At 42.2% G+C, this 21,724-nt stretch overlaps 1 protein-coding gene and 1 long non-coding RNA gene across 3 annotated transcripts in view; both read right to left on the reverse strand.

The window, feature by feature from the left end:
• Positions 1 to 21,724, reverse strand: part of tacc2 (transforming, acidic coiled-coil containing protein 2) — a 272,493-nt gene that overhangs the window by 196,666 nt on the left and 54,103 nt on the right. For both annotated transcript variants that reach the window (XM_041893422.2, XM_041893506.2), the window contains one exon: positions 7,823 to 8,073. In XM_041893422.2, the coding sequence (XP_041749356.2) occupies positions 7,823 to 8,073 (251 nt within the window). The remainder of the gene's footprint in view (positions 1 to 7,822; positions 8,074 to 21,724) is intronic.
• Positions 231 to 2,555, reverse strand: LOC121579294. Its single transcript, XR_006002892.2, has 3 exons — positions 1,397 to 2,555; positions 862 to 1,103; positions 231 to 626 (listed from the first exon to the last, which is right to left on the reverse strand). It is a non-coding gene; the product is annotated as an uncharacterized LOC121579294 (long non-coding RNA).

Here is a 21,724-nt window from a genome sequence, read left to right on the forward strand (position 1 = left end):
ACTAACAGGTCTGTGAGAGCCGGAATTCTTACTGGTTGGTAGGTGATCAAATACTTATGTCATGCAATAAAATGCAAATTAATTACTTAAAAATCATACAATGTGATTTTCTGGATTTTTGTTTTAGATTCCGTCTCTCACAGTTGAAGTGTACCTATGATAAAAAATTACAGACCTCTACATGCTTTGTAAGTAGGAAAACCTGCAAAATCGGCAGTGTATCAAATACTTGTTCTCCCCACTGTAAATTAACAAAACGCATAAAGGCATCCCTGTCCTTGGGCTTGCTAGCGTTAAGCTGTCATCACTTGAAGTTGAATAATCAACGTTTCTGGAATCCAGCCTTGCTCTCCTGCGGCTGAAAACAAGTCCTGCAATGCCGAACAGCCTTTCACATGCAGCTGATGCAGGTAAGGGTGTGTTTAGCCTCAGAGACAGCTTACAGACTGCCGGGAAGGACTTGAGCCACTCCATATGATCAGCTGAACAGGCCAGGTATCCGTCAAGCTGTTTGGAGCTTTCTAGTGTCTTCATTGCAGAGAAGAAGTCCTCCTCATCTGATGAACTGCTGCCATCACCTAGCTGCAGCAAGGGTTCTTTCAGGTGGTCCTTGATGTAGTCCAATCCTGAAATACAAGGGAGATGACAATAGAAATCATGCCGTTATGAGCCTACATGAATCCATCCCCCCATCTATATAAACCAAGCAACAGGGCTAAGTAGGCTACCCATTGGACTGAACCACAAAGTCAGGACTGTAGTTTAAATGGGTGGTTCTCAAATCTATAAAGTGTACAAATGTACACTATACACAGTTGTTTATGAATAATCAAATACTGTTAATTAACCACGTCGTCTTACCCATTCCGTGTGGCGGCGTCATCCTTTGTCCACGTTGTTGTGAATTTGGGGAAAAGGATTGCAGCTGCGATCAGCTCAGGGTCGTGAAAACGTGTGGCTGAAGCGCTTCAGGGACAACTTGATTCTGTCAAGTTTTGTGATCAGCAGGTTGATAGTTGGAAGTAGCCACCCCATCTGGACATTGGTTTCAGCCTGCAGGATGTTGATTTGCTTTGTGACTGGGATCATGGAGGCAGCATACTCTGTGAGGAAGGCAAGTTCAGCTGGATTGAACATATGAAGAAAAAAAAAAATAATAATAATAATACTGTTTCCTAACCCTATACGATGGGGACCACTAACCATTTCACCTGATTTAACTACAGTGATCAGTGGCTGGATGAGTAGTTGACTAAATGGATCAATGATAGTGTATGGCTACAATATGTGAAACAGTTATTAGTCCCCAAGCAAAGGGTCAGGAAACACTGCAACAGGATCTAGACAACATTCAAGACCTTAAATTAAGAAAATATAATACACAATCCTTACTTACATTGGAACCTCGAAGTCTGTGCAGAGAACTCTGACGGCCGCCTCTCCTTTTGTCTTTGACGATCCTCAGGAGTCTTTCTACAGCCATGAACCAGGAGTTCCACCTTGTAGCAGTCGGGCGCAGCAGCTGGAGGTCGCAAGCATCTTCAACCGTTTCGGCTGCGGATCTTCCGCATTTGTTCCAAAGTGCTTGGCACTTGCCAAATGTTGAACGGGACACTTTTTTTGTAAGCCTCACTGGATGTTGCTTTCAGGGCATCGACTGTAGATACTAAGTTGAGTAGGTGGCAAGCACAGCGCTGGTGCTTCGGCAGCTGGTACTCAAAACCATCATCTTCATTCAGGATCGTTGCCACATCAACAAACTCCACTTCTTCACTCTTCTCTTGTTCCTCTTCACCATCTTCCTGTCCTGGCTGAGCTGCTTCACCACCCACTGCTTCCACTGCCACGTTGGCTGAGCTGCTTCACCACCCACTGCTTCCACTGCCACGTTGGCTGAGCTGCTTCACCACCCACTGCTTCCACTGCCTCGTTGGCTGAGCTGCTACACCCCCCACTGCTTCCACTGCCTTGTTGGCTGAGCTGCTTCACCACCCACTGCTTCCACTGCCTCGTTGTTTTCATCTTCTCCAAAAACTTGGAAAGCTTTCAAGAAGTTAGAGCCGTTGTCTGTTGCTGTTCTCACAATCTTACTCCGGATTTCAAAATCAGAATGGATGTCATTTAGGGCGCCTGCCAACACATCAAAGGTGTGCGATCCCCTCAACCGTTGACAGGCCAGGGCTGCAGAGCATCTGTTGAGACTGTCAGGGTCTATCCAGTGGGCTGTGACACCAATGAAGCTCCGTCTTCTTGCAGACCAGCAGTCGGTGGTGGTGGCGATGCGGTCAACTCCTCTCATGGCCTCAGTCACCTTCTTCTTCATTTCCGTGGAGGCTTCATTAATCCTGGAGCCCAGTGTGGGCCTTGATAAGATCTTTGAGTTAGGCTGCAGATCCTGGACAAACTCTCTGAACGGTTCTTGTTCTACAAAAGCGAATGGTTGGAGCCCCTGGACCACATACTTCACCACAGCTTTGTCGATGGATTTTTGAGACACTGTCTTCAGTAATGTGCTCTGCTTGATGGTGGAGGGAGTCTTAGGGGCATGTTTTCTCTTCAGTGTGTTTGCCGTCAGTTCTCCATACTTCTTAAGATGGTGTACATGATTTCTCTTCAGTTCTCCATACTTCTTAAGATGGTGTACATGCATTCTCTTCAGTTCTCCATACTTCTTAAGATGGTTTCTCTGAAATAAGAAGAAAAGGAAAGGAGAAAGACTGTTGCTTAGCAACATAACTACCATCACCAAATCCTTAAGGTATAGGATACTCATTGTTAAAGCTATAAACAACATTAGTTAAGTGAGAGTTTGTGACCACCATTTAATATTACAGTGAGAGAAAAACTATGTTAATTGATCTAGCTAGTAGGTTACGTCAATAACTTAAGTCTACAGTAATTAGCTAGGTAAGAAGAACAACTTTATCAACTAACACAAGGAATACAATGGCTAGCTAACACCCGGAAGCTAACATTAGTTAGCTAGCTAGCTTGACCAGGTGTTTAGAGAAAAGTTATTTGGCTAGACCAACGTTAGCTGACTACAATGTGCCCAGATTCGGAAACTACCAGTTAGCTAGTTTGTTAACAAACTAGCTAGTTAGCTAGTGTCAGTTTAGTTAGATTGCGTTAGCTAACAAAGCTTCCGAAGCTGGGCACATTTTAGCCAGCTAAAGTAGGTGGCTACTAGCTAGTGAACTATTTAGGTATATACAGTTGAAGTCAGAAGTTTACATACACCTTAGCCAAATACATTTAAACTCAGTTTTTCACAATTCCTGACATTTAATCCTAGTAAAAATGTTAGCATCACCACTTTATTTTAAGAATGTGAAATGTCAGAATAATAGTAGAGAGAATGATTTATTTCAGCTTGTATTTCTTTCATCACATTCCCAGTGGGTCAGAAGTTTACATACACTCAATTAGTATTTGGTAGCATTGCCTTTAAATTGTTTAACTTGGCTCAAACATTTCGGGTAGCCTTCCACAAGCTTCCCACAATAAGTTGGGTGAATTTTGGACCATTCCTCCTGACAGAGCTGGTGTAACTGAGTCAGGTTTGTAGGCCTCCTTGCTCGCACACACTTTTTCAGTTCTGCCCACACATTTTCTATAGGGTTGAGGTCAGGGCTTTGGCTGATGGCCACTCCAATACCTTGACTTTGTTGTCTTTAAGCCATTTTGGCACAACTTTGGAAGTATGCTTGGGGTCATTGTCCATTTGGAAGCCCATTTGCGACCAAGCTTTAACTTCCTTACTGATGTCTTGAGATGTTGCTTCAATATATCCACATAATTTTCCTTCCTCATGGTGCCATCTATTTTGTGAAGTGCACCAGTCCCTCCTGCAGCAAAGCACCCCCACAGCATGATGCTGCCACCCCTGTGCAAGCAACCCCCTTTTTCCTCCAAACATAACAATGGTCATTATGGCCAAACAGTTCTATTTTTGTTTAATCAGACCAGAGGACATTTCTCCAAAAAGTACGATCTTTGTCCCCATGTGCAGTTGCAAACCATAGTCTGTCTTTTTTATGGCGGTTTTGGAGCAGTGGCTTCTTCCTTGCTGAGCGGCCTTTCAGGTTATGTCGATATAGGACTAGTTTTACTGTAGATACTTTTGTACCTGTTTCCTCCAGCATCTTCACAAGGTCCTTTGCTGTTGGACCCGTCTGGATTACTGCAACTCGCTGTTGGCTGGGCTCCCTGCCTGTGCCATTAAACCCCTACAACTCATCCAGAATGCCGCAGCCCGTCTGGTGTTCAACCTTCCCAAGTTCTCTCACGTCACCCAGCTCCTCCGCACACTCCACTGGCTTCCAGTTGAAGCTCGCATCTGCTACAAGACCATGGTGCTTGCCTACGGAGCTGTGAGGGGAACGGCACCTCCGTACCTTCAGGCTCTGATCAGTCCCTACACCCAAACGAGGGCATTGCGTTCATCCACCTCTGGCCTGCTGGCCCCCCTACCTCTGCGGAAGCACATTTCCCGCTCAGCCCAGTCAAAACTGTTCGCTGCTCTGGCACCCCAATGGTGGAACAATCTCCCTCACGACGCCAGGACAGCGGAGTCACTCACCACCTTCCGGAGACACTTGAAACCCCACCTCTTTAAAGAATAACTGGGATAGGATAAAGTAATCCTTCTACCCCCCCTTACCCCACCCCCCAAAAAAAACAAAAATTAAAATAAGGTGAATGCACCAATTTGTAAGTCGCTCTGGATAAATGTAAATGTAAATGTTGTTCTGGGTTTATTTGCACCGAAGTACGTTCTCTAGGAGACAGAACGCATCTCCTTCCTGAGCGGTATGACGGCTGCGTGGTCCCATGGTGTTTATACTTGCGTACTATTGTTTGTAGAGATGAACGTGGTACCTTCAGGCATTTGGAAATTGCTCCCAAGGATGAACCAGACTTGTGGAGGTCTATAATTTTTTTGTAGGTCTTAGCTGATTTATTTTGATTTTCCCATGATGTCAAGCAAAGAGGCACTGAGTTTGAAGGTAGGCCTTGAAATACATCCACAGGTACACCTCCAATTGACTCAAATGATTAAGATTCTAAAGCCATGACATCATTTTCTGGAATTTTCCAAGCTGTTTAAAGGCACAGTCAACTTAGTGTATGTAAACTTCTGACCCACTGGAATTGTGATACAATGAATTATAAGTGAAATATAAACAATTGTTGGAAAAATTACTTGTGTCATGCACAAAGTAGATGTCCTAACCATCTTGCCAAAATTACAGTTTGTTAACAAGAAATGTGTGGAGTGGTTGAAAAACGAGTTTTAATGACTCCAACCTAAGTGTATGTAAACTTCCGACTTCAACTGTAGGATTAGCTAGCATCAACTAACACTGCTTGTTGCATTAGCAAATGTGGGCTAGCTAGGTTAGCTAATGTTATTCTAGCTAGCAAGCTAACAGTAGGCTTACCTCAATGCCGATGTTGCTTGCATCTTTTTTCCAACATGATTTGTTTTTTTCTTCCAGCTTCAGATGTATTTTATTTTGTAGCGAGTAACGAAGGTCAGGGGAAATGTATCGGAGTAAAAGTATACTATATATTTATTTTATGTATTGAAGTAAAAGTCGACAGAAATATAAATAGTGAAGTAGCCCTCCTGTAGCTCAGTTGGTAGAGCATGGCGCTTGCAACGCCAGGGTTGTGGGTTCAATTCCCACGGGCAAAATGTAAAGTACAGATACCCCAAAAAACGACTTAAGTTACTTTACACAACTGGAGACGCCAAACCAACAGGAAACACACTCCGCTCAGACAACAGCAGACAAGAGACGCCAAACCAACAGGAAACACACTCCGCTCAGACAAACAGCAGACAAGATATGCCAAACCAACAGGAAACTTCAAAACTGAGCAAACATACGAATCAGTCAGTCTTCAAATAATTCACTGAAGCACCTGAAAGTCAACACACCACTACAACCCATGCAGTGTCTGAAAGGCCACCGCAGGGTTGTGTTCATTAGGGCACACTTTAGCAAAACAGTTCAAAACGTTGTGTAATGGAAGCCGGAAAAAAAAACAAGCGTTTCTTATTGAACAAGTTCAGATAGTACTTTCAGATTCTGAGTTTGTAATAGATTCAGAGTGGATAATAGATTGAGTGTTTAATAGTCACATGTACAGGGTTACAGGTGTGATTGCAGGGTACAGTGAAAATCTTAGGCTCCGAGCTCCAACATGCAGGACTAAGTGAAATAAAATAAAGAAATTGGTAATAAAAAAAAACAATATAAATATATATAGCACAATATACATAAAAATAACTATGGCTTCCCCGTTTCACTCTGTTTCACTCCATTTCGGACGTCTTTCTTGCGTTTCGTGCCTAGCGAACACAACCCCTGCCTCACAACACACACAGCAAACAGAGAGGAAGCACGAAGGCCCTCTGTCTCCCCTTCTCCCTCATGCTGTGGACAAGTACTGTAGCCTACACACTGCAGGATACCTCTTCTGGACAGCCACCAGTGGTGTGCTGCTATCCATGTGATGTTGCAGACCAGCCAGTAGGGGGCTCACTGAGTCACTCAGGCTCCCCTGATCACTCTTAATCTCTTTACTAAAATCACACCAGGGGACGGAAAACACACATAAGGTATGGAGCACACACCAGGACAGTTTAGATGAAGGAAGTGTAAGTCTGGACTAAAGGCAGCACACAGCATAGCAGTAAAAGACAGCAATATGGGTGGATAAAGTTCCATTACAACTACTGTCAATTCAATGCTGGAGAATAACACTCCATTGACATTAAACTATATGCAGGAATACTTTACAATGTAAACGACTTCATGGTAAAGCTGTGATCTATATTTCCTGCCTCTGAAGAATATGTAAATACTGTAGTGATTTGCATCGTGAATACAAATCTCATTTCATAGTAACAGGAACAGTCAACAACCAAACAACAAGTCTAAACCTGTATACCGGTACTGCCAATGAGCTGAGTACAACAGCTTTACCTAATCTTACCTTATCATACCTTACCAACCCTTACCTAACCTTACCAACCCTTACCTTATCTTACCTTACCTTACCCGACCCTTACCTTACCTGACCCTTACCTAACCTTACCAATCCTTACCTTATCTTACCCTACCTTACCTTATCACACCTTACCGTACCTCACCTTACCTAACCTTACCTTATCATACCTTGCCAAACTGTACCTTATCATACCTTGCCTTGCCTTGCCTACACTTACCTTAATCTTATCTGCCTTGCCTAACCCTTACCATTACCTTACCTTTCCTTACATACAGTAACTCTTACCTTACCAAACCCTTACCTTATCTTACCCTACCTTACCTATCCCTTACCTATCACTTACCTTATCTTAACTAACCTTACCTAAACCTTCCTTTACCTTACCTTACCCTACCTAAACTTAGCTAACCCTTACCATCCCCTACCTTACCCCACCTTACCCTACAATACCTTACTTACCCCTTACCTTACCTAACATATTCCTTATCTTACCTAACATATTCCTTTCCTTACCTAACATATTCCTTACCTTACCTTACCTAACCTTACCTTTACCTGACATCAGCAGTGGCAATGTTGAGATCAATTTAGGTTATCTCTGGTGTGTGTGTGTGTGTGTGTGTGTGTGTGTGTGTGTGTGTGTGTGTGTGTGTGTGTGTGTGTGTGTGTGTGTGTGTGTGTGTGTGTGTGTGTGTGTGTGTGTGTGTGTGTGTGTGTGTGTGTGTGTGTGTGTGTGTGTGTGTGTGTGTGTGTGTGTGCACGTGCGTACAAGCAAACAGGTAAAACCAAAGCCACCTACCCAAGTGAAGTCCCCCAGTCGAGTTCAAGGCTGAGGTCTGTGCTGGGCAGAAAGTCGTGAGGGAACTCTAGATCCTCGTCTTCATCTCTCCTCCTCTTCTCCTCCTCTTCCTCAGTGTTCCTCCCTGGGACGTCCTGTCGGGGGTCGACCCCCTGCTCTATGGTTGTGGCTGGAGGCTTGGTACAGACCACTATGTTGTCTGCTGTGTTGTTTTCTCTGTTCTGGTCGATCCTCTCGGCGTGGACTTCAGCCTGGAGGAAAAACCAACACACAAGTTATATTACTGAAGCTGACATCAACATGCTTAAAAACTGGATTTGCTAAAACCAACAAGGCCCAATGATGAGTCTAGTGAATGGTGCTCCAACTAACATCCATGTCCTTTGTGCTCTGCCTCCATCACAGACAACAACACACCCAGGTATAAAGCAAGCTGAGCACCGCCTGTGTTTGCAGAAAAACACACCCTTTATTAAAACACAATAAAGAATGCTGAGGTTGCATTGACTGATGTGAGGTTGGCCAATCCACTCTGTCAATCATTTTCATTAGCCAATGAGCCATCTTTGATTACATTACATTACCCAATGGGATAAAAGAAAACACCATAGAACTCAATGTCTCCTGTACACAGTGTGTTTTTTATTATTGATATGGCAACATTGTATATTATGACTTCTAGCAATATACAACATAATGTACATAAAAATGTGTTATACAATTAAATGTTCACTTGATCCCTCTGACATACTGTATATATTGTCTAGATATTGTATATATTGTATAGATATTGTATATATTGTATAAATATTGTATATATTGTATAAGTATTGACTATATTCTATAGATATTGTATATATATTATATAGATATTGTATATATTGTATAAATACTGTATATAATGTCTAGATGTTGTATATATTGAATAGATATTGTATATATTGTATAAATAGTGTATATATTGTATAGATATTGTATATATTGAATAGATATTGTATATATTGTATAAATAGTGTATATATTGTATAGATATTGTATATATTGTATAGATATTGGATATATTGTATAGATATTGTATATATTGTATAGATATTGTATATTTGCCATTAGGCCATGTTTCCATTCTCGTTCTCTGATGCTAAAACAGCAACACCTATAGGATAATGATAGAAGTGTGCCTGTCACACCCAGTCCATGGCAGCATCCCAAACAGCACTTTATTCCCTACACAGTGCACTACTTTACCTCATTCTCTGAGGCTAAAGCAGCAGCTATCTGGTAGGACATCCTAGGATGCCTCTCTGTAACGACTGACAACCAAGTATGCATGATCAAAACTTTGTCGTCAACATGACATGAACTGAGGAGACTGTGTTTGTCAGGTGTTGTGTGTGATTGTTTTCACTGTCGTGCGTTTTGCTAGTTCGTATACTGTTTGCTCGGTTGAGCTGTTCTCCTATGTGTAGGAGTGTTTTGTCGCACATCCTTAGTGCGCCCGTTTTGTTTTCGCCTGCGTGCGGAGTTCTCGCCTCAGGGCATTGCATCGTGTTTGAGTTTGTGCATTCACTAAAGTCTTTTGGACTTATTTTCTGCGTCCTGCGCCTGATTCCACCACCACACCCACCTACAGCAACACTGACCGTGCATCCCAAATAGCACCCTATTCCCTACAAAGTGCACTGCCTTTGACCAGGGCCCGTATTGCATTACACATAGAATAGGCTGTCAATTAGGGACTCAGCCATGTCATTATCATGGGATTCTTTGTAAGTCTTTCTGTACACACCACTGAGCTAATGAACAATGAGTTTAAACTACAGAAAATATTCAGCTTTGAGATGAGGATCATTATTACTGAGACCAGCTGATCTGGTTTGACTGCCATGGCAATGAGGAATCCACATACAGTAGCCTATAATGACATGACTGACCTTTATAGTACATTGTGAGGTGTGTGTGTGTGTGTGTGTGTGTGTGTGTGTGTGTGTGTGTGTGTGTGTGACAAATCAAATGTTATTTGTCACATGCTCCGAATACAACAGGTGTAGACCTTACCGTGAAATGCTTACTTTCAAGACCTTAACCAACAATGCAGATTTTTTTTAAAGTAAGAAAATATTTGATAAAAACCATTTCAATTATTTTTAAATAAACTAAAGTTTAAAAAGGTAACACAATAAAAGAACAATAACGAGGCTATATACAGGGGGTACCGGTACCGAGTCAATGTGCTGGGGGGTACAGGTTATTCCAGGTAATTGAGGTAATATGTACATGTAGGTAGGGGTAAAGTGTCTATGCACGGACAATAAACAGCGAGTAGCGGGGGTGTCAATGTAAATAGTCCGGGTAGCCATTTGATTAGCTGTTCAGGAGTCTTATGGCTTGGGGGTAGAAGCTGTTAAGAAGCCTTTTGGACCTAGAATTGGCGCTCCGGTACCACTTGCCGTGCGGTAGCAGAGAGAACAGTCTATGACTAGGGTGGCTGGAGTCTTTGACAATTTCTTGGGCTTTCCTCTGACACCGCCTGGTATAGAGGTCCTGGATGGCAGGAAGCTTGGCCCCAGTGATGTACTGGGCCGTACGCACTACCCTCTGTAGTGCCTTGCGGTCGGAGGCCGAGCAGTTGCCATACCAGGCGGTGATACTGTGTATGTGCCATGTGTGTGTGTGTGTGTGTGTGTGTGTGTGTGTGTGTGGGTATGTGCCATGTGTGTGTGTGTGTGTGTGTGTGTGTGTGTGTGTGTGTGTGTGTGTGTGTGTGTGTGGGGGTATGTGCCATGTGTGTGTGTGTGTGTGTGTGTGTGTGTGTGTGTGTGTGTGTGTGTGTGTGTGTGTAGCTACAGTAATAACAGGAATTAACCTTGTTGATGTAGTACAAGGCCCTCATAAGCCTGTATAGTTCAACATAGACATGTCTGTATTCATTAAATGAAATAGTGAAATGAAATAATGAATAATTAAATCATTACCTGAATTAAATATATTAAACGGATCATCTAATTTCACTGCGATCGTTTAGTCAACATGCAATAATAGCTGTACACTGTTAATCACTGACATTAATAATTTGCGTTGCTGGCTTCATTCAAAACTGTTAATATGATGGATTTTTGGATGTCCTTGGTCTCATTATTGGTTGGAGGGCCCAGACATGAGGCCAACTTGACCATATTACCCTGGAGGCACTTACACCCCCAGTCTCAATACTTTGCGTGAATGATATCTCTCAACTTTAAGCATTGCGAATAATTCGAATACAAAATTATTTGCTTAGCTTCTTTCTGTTCTGTGGTTGCATGAAAATAGCAAACATATAACATGAATTCAGCGATTACATTTGTTTAATTGTTCTTTGTGGCTCCCTGATTAAACAGTAACATCCGTTACCGTAGTAACGCATTCATTACCGTAGTAACGTAGGTTACCTGTACTCTAATGGCTTAGCGGTGTGTTGAATAGATTCCAAGATCCGGACATGAGCGAGCGCTCGGCTAGCTCTCGTTCTCGACTTTTTTGCACCCGTCGGCACGCTTAAAAGCAACCGGGAGAAATGGCGAGAAAAGAATGTGCCCTTACATACAACATCTGCAAGGTCCCTCAGTCAAGTGTTGAATTTCAAGCAAAGATTCAACTACAAAGACCAGGTAGCTTTTAGAAAGCCTCGTAAAGAAGGGCAGTGATTGGTAGATGGGTAACAATAACCAATCAGATATTGAATATCTCTTTAGGCATGGTCAAATTAATAATTATGCTGTACAGCTCATTATGAAACTATTCAGACCCCTTGACATTTTCCACATTTTGTTACATTACAATCTTATTCTAAAATTGATTAAATACATTTTTTCCCTCATCAATCTACACACAATACCCCATAACGACAAAGTAAAAACAGTTTTTTAGACATTTTTGCAAATGTATTAAAAATAAAAAACATAAATACCTTATTTACATAAGTATTCAGACCCTTTGCTATGAGACTTGAAATTGAGCTCTAGTGCATCCTGTTTCCGTTGATCATCCTTGAGATGTTTCTACAACATGATTGGAGTCCACCTGTGGTCAATTCAATTGATTGGATGTGATTTGGAAAAGCACACACCTGTCTATGTAAGATCCCACAGTTGACAGTGCATGTCAGAGCAAAAACTAAGCCATATGTGTTATTTCATAGTTTTGATGTCTTCACTATTATTCTACAATGTAGAAAATAGCAAAAACAAAGACAAACCCTTGAATGAGTAGGTGTGTCCACATTTTTGACTGGTACTGAATGTATATACAGTGGGGGAAAAAAGTATTTAGTCAGCCACCAATTGTGCAAGTTCTCCCACATAAAAAGATAAGAGAGGCCTGTAATTTTCATCATAGGTACACGTCAACTTTGACAGACAAATTGAGAATTTTTTTTCCAGAAAATCACATTGTAGGATTTTTTATGAATTTATTTGCAAATTATGGTGGAAAATAAGTATTTGGTCACCTACAAACAAGCAAGATTTCTGGCTCTCACAGACCTGTAACCTCTTCTTTAAGAGGCTCCTCTGTCCTCCACTCGTTACCTGTATTAATGGCACCTGTTTGAACTTGTTATCAGTATAAAAGACACCTGTCCATAACCTCAAACAGTCACACTCCAAACTCCACTATGGCCAAGACCAAAGAGCTGTCAAAGGACACCAGAAACAAAATTGTAGACCTGCACCAGGCTGGGAAGACTGAATCTGCAATAGGTAAGCAGCTTGGTTTGAAGAAATCAACTGTGGGATCAATTATTAGGAAATGGAAGACATACAAGACCACTGATAATCTCCCCTCGATCTGGGGCTCCACGCAAGATCTCACCCCGTGGGGTCAAAATGATCACAAGAACGGTGAGCAAAAATCCCAGAACCACACGGGGGGACCTAGTGAATGACCTGCAGAGAGCTGGGACCAAAGTAACAAAGCCTACCATCAGTAACACACTACGCCGCCAGGGACTCAAATCCTGCAGTGCCAGACGTGTCCCCCTGCTTAAGCCAGTACATGTCCAGGCCCGTCTGAAGTTTGCTAGAGTGCATTTGGATGATCCAGAAGAGGATTGGGAGAATGTCATATGGTCAGATGAAACCAAAATAGAACTTTTTGGTAAAAACTCAACTCGTCGTGTTTGGAGGACAAAGAATGCTGAGTTGCATCCAAAGAACACCATACCTACTGTGAAGCATGGGGGTGGAAACATCATGCTTTGGGGCTGTTTTTCTGTAAAGGGACCAGGACGACTGATCCGTGTAAAGGAAAGAATGAATGGGGCCATGTATCGTGAGATTTTGAGTGAAAACCTCCTTCCATCAGCAAGGGCATTGAAGATGAAACGTGGCTGGGTCTTTCAGCATGACAATGATCCCAAACACACCGCCCGGGCAAAACATCACTGCTCTAGAGGAGATCTGCATGGAGGAATGGGCCAAAATACCAGCAACAGTGTGTGAAAACCTTGTGAAGACTTACAGAAAACGTTTGACCTGTGTCATTGCCAACAAAGGGTATATAACAAAGTATTGAGAAACTTTTGTTATTGACCAAATACTTATTTTCCACCATAATTTGCAAATAAAATCATTAAAAATCCTACAATGTGATTTTCTGGATTTTTTTTCCTCATTTTGTCCGTCATAGTTGACGTGTACCTATGATGAAAATTACAGGCCTCTCTCATCTTTTTAAGTGGGAGAACTTGCACAATTGGTGGATGACTAAATACTTTTTTCCCCCACTGTATATCAACTCCTGCTGTGTTTCTCACATATGTATTGACAGAAAGATGGAGATACAGGAGAGAGAGTGATATGGTCACACAGCCATACCACCCACCCACCCACCCACCCACCCACCCACACACACACACACACACACACACACACACACACACACACACACACACACACACACACACACACACACACACACACACACACACACACACACACACACACACACACACACACACACGCACACACGCACACACGCACACACACACACACACACACGCACACACGCACACACGCACACACACACACACACCCCAGCACATGGCTAAAGGTCATGCTACAGCAACTTACATACAGAAGAAAATCCATTAGTGCTAGCTATCCTACCCCATGATGGGAATTCAGAGGTGAATAGGAACAAAGCAAGCAGATAATAAGACACGTGGTCATAGGTCAACTTTGTCTGTGCTTATCATCACAACGTGGTCATTGGTCAACTTTTGTCTGTGCTTATCATCACAACGTGGTCATAGGTCAACTTTTGTCTGTGCTTATCCTCACACGTGGTCATAGGTCAACGTTGTGTCACAGTCCACAGAGTATACAGTCATGTATTCTACAACAGGGGACCTGTTAATTGAAATGCATTCCAGGTGACTACCTCATGAATCTGGTTGAGAGAATACCAATAGTGTGCAAAGCTGTCATCAAGGCAAAGGGTGTCTACTTTGAAGAATCTCAAATATAAAATATATTTTGATTTGTTTAACACTTTTTTGGTTACTACATGATTCCATATGTGTTATTTCATAGTTTTGATGTCTTCACTATTATTCTACAATGTAAAAATAAAGAAAAACCCTGGAATGAGTAAGTGTTAAACAAATCAAAATATATTTTATATTTGAGATTCTTCAAAGTAGCCACCCTTTGCCTTGATGACAGCTTTTCACACTATTTGGTAAAATACCAAGTCCGTATTATGGCAAGAACAGCTCAAATAAGCAAAGAGAAACGACAGTCCATCATTACTTTAAGACAAGAACTTTGAAAGTTTCTTCAAGTGCAGTCGCAAAAACCATCAAGCGCTAAGATGAAACTGGCTCTCATGAGGACCGCCACAGGAATGGAAGACCCAGAGTTACCTCTGCTGCAGATGATAAGTTCATTAGAGTTACTAGCCTCAGAAATTGCAGCCCAAATAAATGCTTCACAGAGTTCAGGTAACAGACACATCTCGACATCAACTGTTCAGAGGGGACTGCGTGAATCAGGCCTTCATGGTCGAATTGCTGCAAAGAAACCACTACTAAAGGACACCAATAAGAAGAAGGGACTTGCTTGGGCCAAGAAACACGAGCAATGGACATTAGACCGGTTCCAACCGCCGTGTCTTTGTGAGACGCAGTGTGGGTGAACGGATGATCTCTGCACGTGTGGTTCCCACCGTGAAGCATGGAGGAGGAGGTGTGATGTTGTGGGCGTGCTTTGCTGGTGACATTGTCTGTGATTTATTTAGAATTCAAGGCACAGTTAACCAGCACGGCTACCACAGCATTCTGCAGAGATACGCCATCTCATCTGGTTTGGGCTTAGTGGGACTTTCATTTGTTTTTCAACAGGACAATGACCCAACACACCTCCAGGCTGTGTAAGGGCTATTTTACCAAGAAGGAGAGTGATGGAGTACTGCATCCAAAAAGTTATACTTTTGAATCATCTGTCCATAGAACGTTCTTCCAAGAGTCTTGATGATCATCCAGGTGCTTTTTGGCAAACTTGAGTCAACTTTTTGGACGAGATGGGTCCCATTATGCCTGGCGAAAACCAAGCTCTGCATTCCACAGTAAGAACATCATTCCAAAGGTGAAGCATGGTGGTGGTGGTGTGATGGTTTGGGGATGCTTTGCTGCCTCAGGACCTGGACGACTTGCCTTAATAGAAGGAACCATGAATTCTGCTCTGTATCAGAGAATTCTACAGGAGAATGTCAGACCATCCGTCTGTGAGCTGAAGCTGAAGCGCAGCTGGGTCATGCAGCAAGACAATGATCCAAAACACACAATCAAGACTACATGAAAATTGCTAAAAAGCAACAAATTGGAAGTTTTGGAATGGCCTAGTCAAAGTCCAGACCTAATCCCAATTGAGATGTTGTGGCAGGACTTGAAACGAGCAGTTCATGCTTGAAAACCCACACGTCACTGAGTTAAAGCAGTTCTGCACGGAAGAGTGGGCCAAAATTCCTCCACAGCGACGTGAGAGACTGTTCAACAACTACAGGAAGCATTTGGTTGGAGTCATTGCAGCTAAAGGTGGCACAACCAGTTATTGAGTGTAAGGGGGCAATTACTTTTTCACACAGGGAAATTGGGTGTTGCATAACTTTGTTTATGAAATAAATATGTAATTGTTGTGTTATTTGTTCACTTATGTTCCCTTTATCTAATATTAGGTTTTGGATAAAGATCTGATAACATTCAGTATCACAAATATGCAAAAGTAGAGAAAATTAGATAGGGGGCAAATACGTTTTCATAGCATGTATATGGACCAGTCCTTTACATAACTATATGGACCAGTTCTTTACATAACTATATGGACCAGTCCTTTACATAACTATATGGACCAGTCATTTACATAACTATATGGACCAGTCCTTTACATAACTATATGGACCAGTCATTTACATAACTATATGGACCAGTCCTTTACATAACTATATGGACCAGTTCTTTACATAACTATCTGGACCAGTCCTTTACATAACTATATGGACCAGTTCTTTACATAACTATATGGACCAGTCATTTACATAACTATATGGACCAGTCATTTACATAACTATATGGACCAGTCCTTTACATAACTATATGGACCAGTCATTTACATAACTATTTGGACCAGTTCTTTACATAACTAATGGACCAGTCATTTACATACAGTGGGGAAAAAAAGTATTTAGTCAGCCACAAATTGTGCAAGTTCTCCCACTTAAAAAGATGAGAGAGGCCTGTAATTTTCATCATAGGTACACGTCAACTATGACAGACAAATTGAGAATTCTTTTCTCCAGAAAATCACATTGTAGGATTTTTTAGGAATTTATTTGCAAATTATGGTGGAAAATAAGTATTTGGTCACCTACAAACAAGCAAGATTTCTGGCTCTCACAGAGCTGTAACTTCTTCTTTAAGAGGCTCCTCTGTCCTCCACTCGTTACCTGTATTAATGGCACCTGTTTGAACTTGTTATCAGTATAAAAGACACCTGTCCACAACCTCAAACAGTCACACTCCAAACTCCACTATGGCGAAGACCAAAGAGCTGTCAAAGGACACCAGAAACAAAATTGTAGACCTGCACCAGGCTGGGAAGACTGAATCTGCAATAGGTAAGCAGCTTGGTTTGAAGAAATCAACTGTGTGAGCAATTATTAGGAAATGGAAGACATACAAGACCACTGATAATCTCCCTCGATCTGGGGCTCCACACAAGATCTCACCCCGTGGGGTCAAAATGATCACAAGAACGGTGAGCAAAAATCCCAGAACCACACGGGGGGACCTAGTGAATGACCTGCAGAGAGCTGGGACCAAAGTAACAAAGCCTACCATCAGTAACACACTACGCCGCCAGGGACTCAAATCCTGCAGTGCCAGACGTGTCCCCCTGCTTAAGCCAGTACATGTCCAGGCCCGTCTGAAGTTTGCTAGAGTGCATTTGGATGATCCAGAAGAGGATTGGGAGAATGTCATATGGTCAGATGAAACCAAAATATAACTTTTTGGTAAAAACTCAACTCGGTCGTGTTTGGAGGACAAAGAATGCTGAGTTGCATCCAAAGAACACCATACCTACTGTGAAGCATGGGGGTGGAAACATCATGCTTTGGGGCTGTTTTTCTGCAAAGGGACCAGGACGACTGATCCGTGTAAAGGAAAGAAGGAATGGGGCCATGTATCGTGAGATTTTGAGTGAAAACCTCCTTCCATCAGCAAGGACATTGAAGATTAAACATGGCAGGGTCTTTCAGCATGACAATGATCCCAAACACACCGCCCGGGCAACGAAGGAGTGGCTTCGTAAGAAGCATTTCAAGGTCCTGGAGTGGCCTAGCCAGTCTCCAGATCTCAACCCCATAGAAAATCTTTGGAGGGAGTTGAAAGTCTGTGTTGCCCAGCGACAGCCCCAAAACATCACTGCTCTAGAGGAGATCTGCATGGAGGAATGGGTCAAAATACCAGCAACAGTGTGTGAAAACCTTGTGAAGACTTATAGAAAACGTTTGACCTGTGTCATTGCCAACAAAGGGTATATAACAAAGTATTGGGAAACTTTTGTTATTGACCAAATACTTATTTTCCACCATAATTTGCAAATAAATTCATAAAAAATCCTACAATGTGATTTTCTGGATTTGTTTTCCTCATTTTGTCTGTCATAGTTGACGTGTACCTATGATGAAAATTACAGGCCTCTCTCATCTTTTTAAGTGGGAGAACTTGCACAATTGGTGGCTGACTAAATACTTTTTTCCCCCACTGTAACTATATGGACCAGTCCTTTACATAACTATATGGACCAGTCCTTTACATAACTATATGGACCAGTCCTTTACATAACTATATGGACCAGTCCTTTACATACCTATATGGACCAGTCCTTTACATAACTATATGGACCAGTCCTTTACATAACTTTATGGACCAGTCATTTACATAACTATATTGACCAGTCCTTTACATAACTATATGGACCAGTCCTTTACATAACTATATGGACCAGTCCTTTACATAACTATATGGACCAGTTCTTTACATAACTATATGGACCAGTCCTTTACATGACTATATGGATCAGTCCTTTACATGACTATATGGATCAGTCCTTTACATGACTATATGGACCAGTCCAAGCATACCCATAACATGATGCAGCCACCACCATGCTCGAAAATATGAAGAGTGGTAGTCAGTGATGTGTTGTGTTGGATTTGCCCCAAACATAACGCTTTGTATTCAGGACATCAAGTTCATTTCTTTGCAGTATTACTTAAGTGCCTTGTTGCAAACAGGATGCATGTTTTGTAATATTTTTATTCTGTACAAGCTTCCTTCTTTTCACTCTGTCGATTAGGTTAGTATTGTGGAGTAACTACAATGTTGTTGATCCATCCTCTGTTTTCTCCTATCACAGCCATTAAACTCTGTAACTATTTTAAAATCACCATTGGCCTCATGGTGAAATCCCTGAGCGGTTTCCTTCCTCCCCGGCAACTGAGTTAGGAAGGACGCCTGTATCTCTGTAGTGAGTGGGTGTATTGATACACCATCCAAAGTGTAATTAATAACTTCACCATGCTCAAAGGGATATTCAGCATCTGCTTTTTATTTTTTTATTTTTTTACACATCTACCAATCGGTGCCCTTCTTTGCGAGGCATTGAAAAACCTCCCTGGTCTTTGTGGTTGAATCTGTGCTTGAAATTCCCTACTCGATTGAGGGACTTTACAGATAATTGTATGTGTGGGGTACAAAGATGGGGTAGTCATTCAAAAATCATGTTAACCACTGTTATTGAACACGGAATGAGTCCCTGCAACTTATTATGCAATTTGTTAAGCACATTTTTACTCCTGAAATTACTGTATTTAGGCTAGCCATAACAAAGAGGTTGAAGACTTATTGACTCAAGACATTTCAGCTTTTAATTTGTAATTCATTTCTAAAATGTTCTATTAACAAAATACCACTTTGACATTACGGGGTAATGTGTGTAGATTTAGTGACCAAAATCTACATTTAATCAAGTTTAAATTCAGGCTGTAACACAACAAAATGTGGAACAAGTCAAAGGGGTGTGAATACTCTCTGAGGGCGCCGTAAGAGCGCAGTCTACCTCCCGTCTCCTGTGTCTTCTCACCCTGTCGGGATCTAACCAGAGTACAAGTAGTTGCATTCTTCACCTTAGATGGCGGTTCATGATTAACAAGGTTAGCACAGAGGTCTGGTGTGTTCTACCTTCATTCACTTCACTACAGACACAAACCCCACAGAGACTTAGGATGGTGGCTGCAAGAACAAAGCCCAAAGTGTCCCAAGTGATTAAAGTCAAAGGAAGTACTTTTGTACGGGTGGTTTTGTGAGGTTAAAAACCCCATTAGCCAAAAACAGGTGTAAAGCTAGCTAAACTCTGGCTAACGATATTTTACTCTCATTCTATTCCAATGCATCTCTGTCCAACCAACCATGCTAGGCTAATGCTAAAAACAAAGCACCACAAAAGCAACCCATCTAATTCCCTAGACCACAGTGAGCTAGCTATAGCTCCCCACAGCTAACTAACACAGCAGGGTGTCCTCTCCTGACTCAGTCTCAACAGTTTGACATAAACAAGAAGAAGAAGAAGAAAAGGAAGAAGAAGAAGAAGAAGAAGAAGAAGAAGAAGAAGAAGAAGAAGAAGAAGAAGAAGAAGAAGAAGAAGAAGAAGAAGAAGAAGAAGAAGTCAGCCAAAAAAAAAATGGCTCTGAAAAGTAAAGCTGAAAGTGTTCAACACAAAGTTAAAACCTCCCTCAACCTCACAAACCTCTATGAAAAACAGACAGGAGTGTTTAAACTAAAACTATTATTTATCTACATAGTCCCTGAGCTGTCACCCTGTCCTCAAACCCAATCGGACCTGCCAGTTCCACAACGGACCATGTCCTGCTCTACAAACTAACAACTGGCTCGAAAGTTTGTCTTGAAAGTTTGAAAGCTCAAACGTCACAGTTTTCCACGCGGAGTTAAAGCCTCTTCCTTTCCTCACGTCTCCATGGAAACAAGACGTCAGAAGAGGGCAACATGGGCAGGTGATGACGCATTGACACATGCCCCTCCGGCAGCCACTGCTGTTCTCTCTGAAGGATCGTTGGCTTGCTGCTTGTCTACTGACCCTTTAGAGGTTCACTGGGGTGGAACAGTAGAGTCAACTAAACCCCTTTTAGAGGTTCACTGAAGCCCCATACATTACAGACTGCCTGCTAACTCACACAGAAAAATATATACATTAGGCCAATTGTTGTTAGAGTCCGATGCATTAGACTACTGTTGTTAAAGTCCCAGACATTAGACTACTGTTGTTAAAGTCCCAGACATTAGACTACTGTTGTTAAAGTCCCAGACATTAGACTACTGTTGTTAAAGTCCCAGACATTAGACTACTGTTGTTAAAGTCCCAGACATTAGACTACTGTTGTTAAAGTCCCATACATTAGACTACTGTTGTTAAAGTCCCAGATATTAGACTACTGTTGTTAAAGTCCCAGACATTAGACTACTGTAACTGTTGTTAGCCTGAGCAACTGGAACAAAACACCAACACATCTCCACATTTGCAAACATAAAGTTGAGATCCATGTGTGTAAGTTACATTCATTTGTTCACTTTACCTTCTGCCATTCATGCAAAAAGTAAAGTGCTCATGCAAAGTGTAAAACTCAAACTATATCAATCCTTAGGCTACTCTACCATGAGTCATACTGTAGCAAATATTTATCTCCACTTGGTGTACGGTGGCCAGCACATCTCTACTCCGTGTAAGGTGGCCAGCACATCTCTACTCTGTGTAAGGTGGCCAGCACATCTCTCAAATATTCACTCTGGAGGAAACCATGTGTATGAAAGAGCCCGTAGGCACCCACCCTCTCTCTCTCTCTCTCTCTCTCTCTCTCTCTCTCTCTCTCTCTCTCTCTCTCTCTCTCTCTCTCTCTCTCTCTCTCTCTCTCTCTCTCTCTCTCTCTCTCTCTCTCTCTCTCTCTCACACACACAAATACCCCTCCAGCATACGTTAGCCCATCTTTACCCTGACTTACCCAACAACCTGACAGAACCCCCCCCCCACACACACACACACACACACACACACACACACACACACAAGTACTTCTCCCTACATTTCCCACCATCTCTACCCTGACTTACCCAGCGAGCCAATAGACACTGAAGGTCACGGTCCACAGTAGTCTACAGTACAGCTGTAGTCACACGGTGGTAGAGGTGGCGCCGCTTCTCTCCTTACGGTAGTGTTACTTCCCTCTCTCCCTATGCAGGGCTGCGTGTTATGATCCGGGCCGATGATGACAGAGGTACTAACATGCTGCAAC

Source organism: Coregonus clupeaformis, chromosome 1 (genome assembly GCF_020615455.1).
Source record: "Coregonus clupeaformis isolate EN_2021a chromosome 1, ASM2061545v1, whole genome shotgun sequence".
Taxonomy (NCBI): domain Eukaryota; kingdom Metazoa; phylum Chordata; class Actinopteri; order Salmoniformes; family Salmonidae; genus Coregonus; species Coregonus clupeaformis.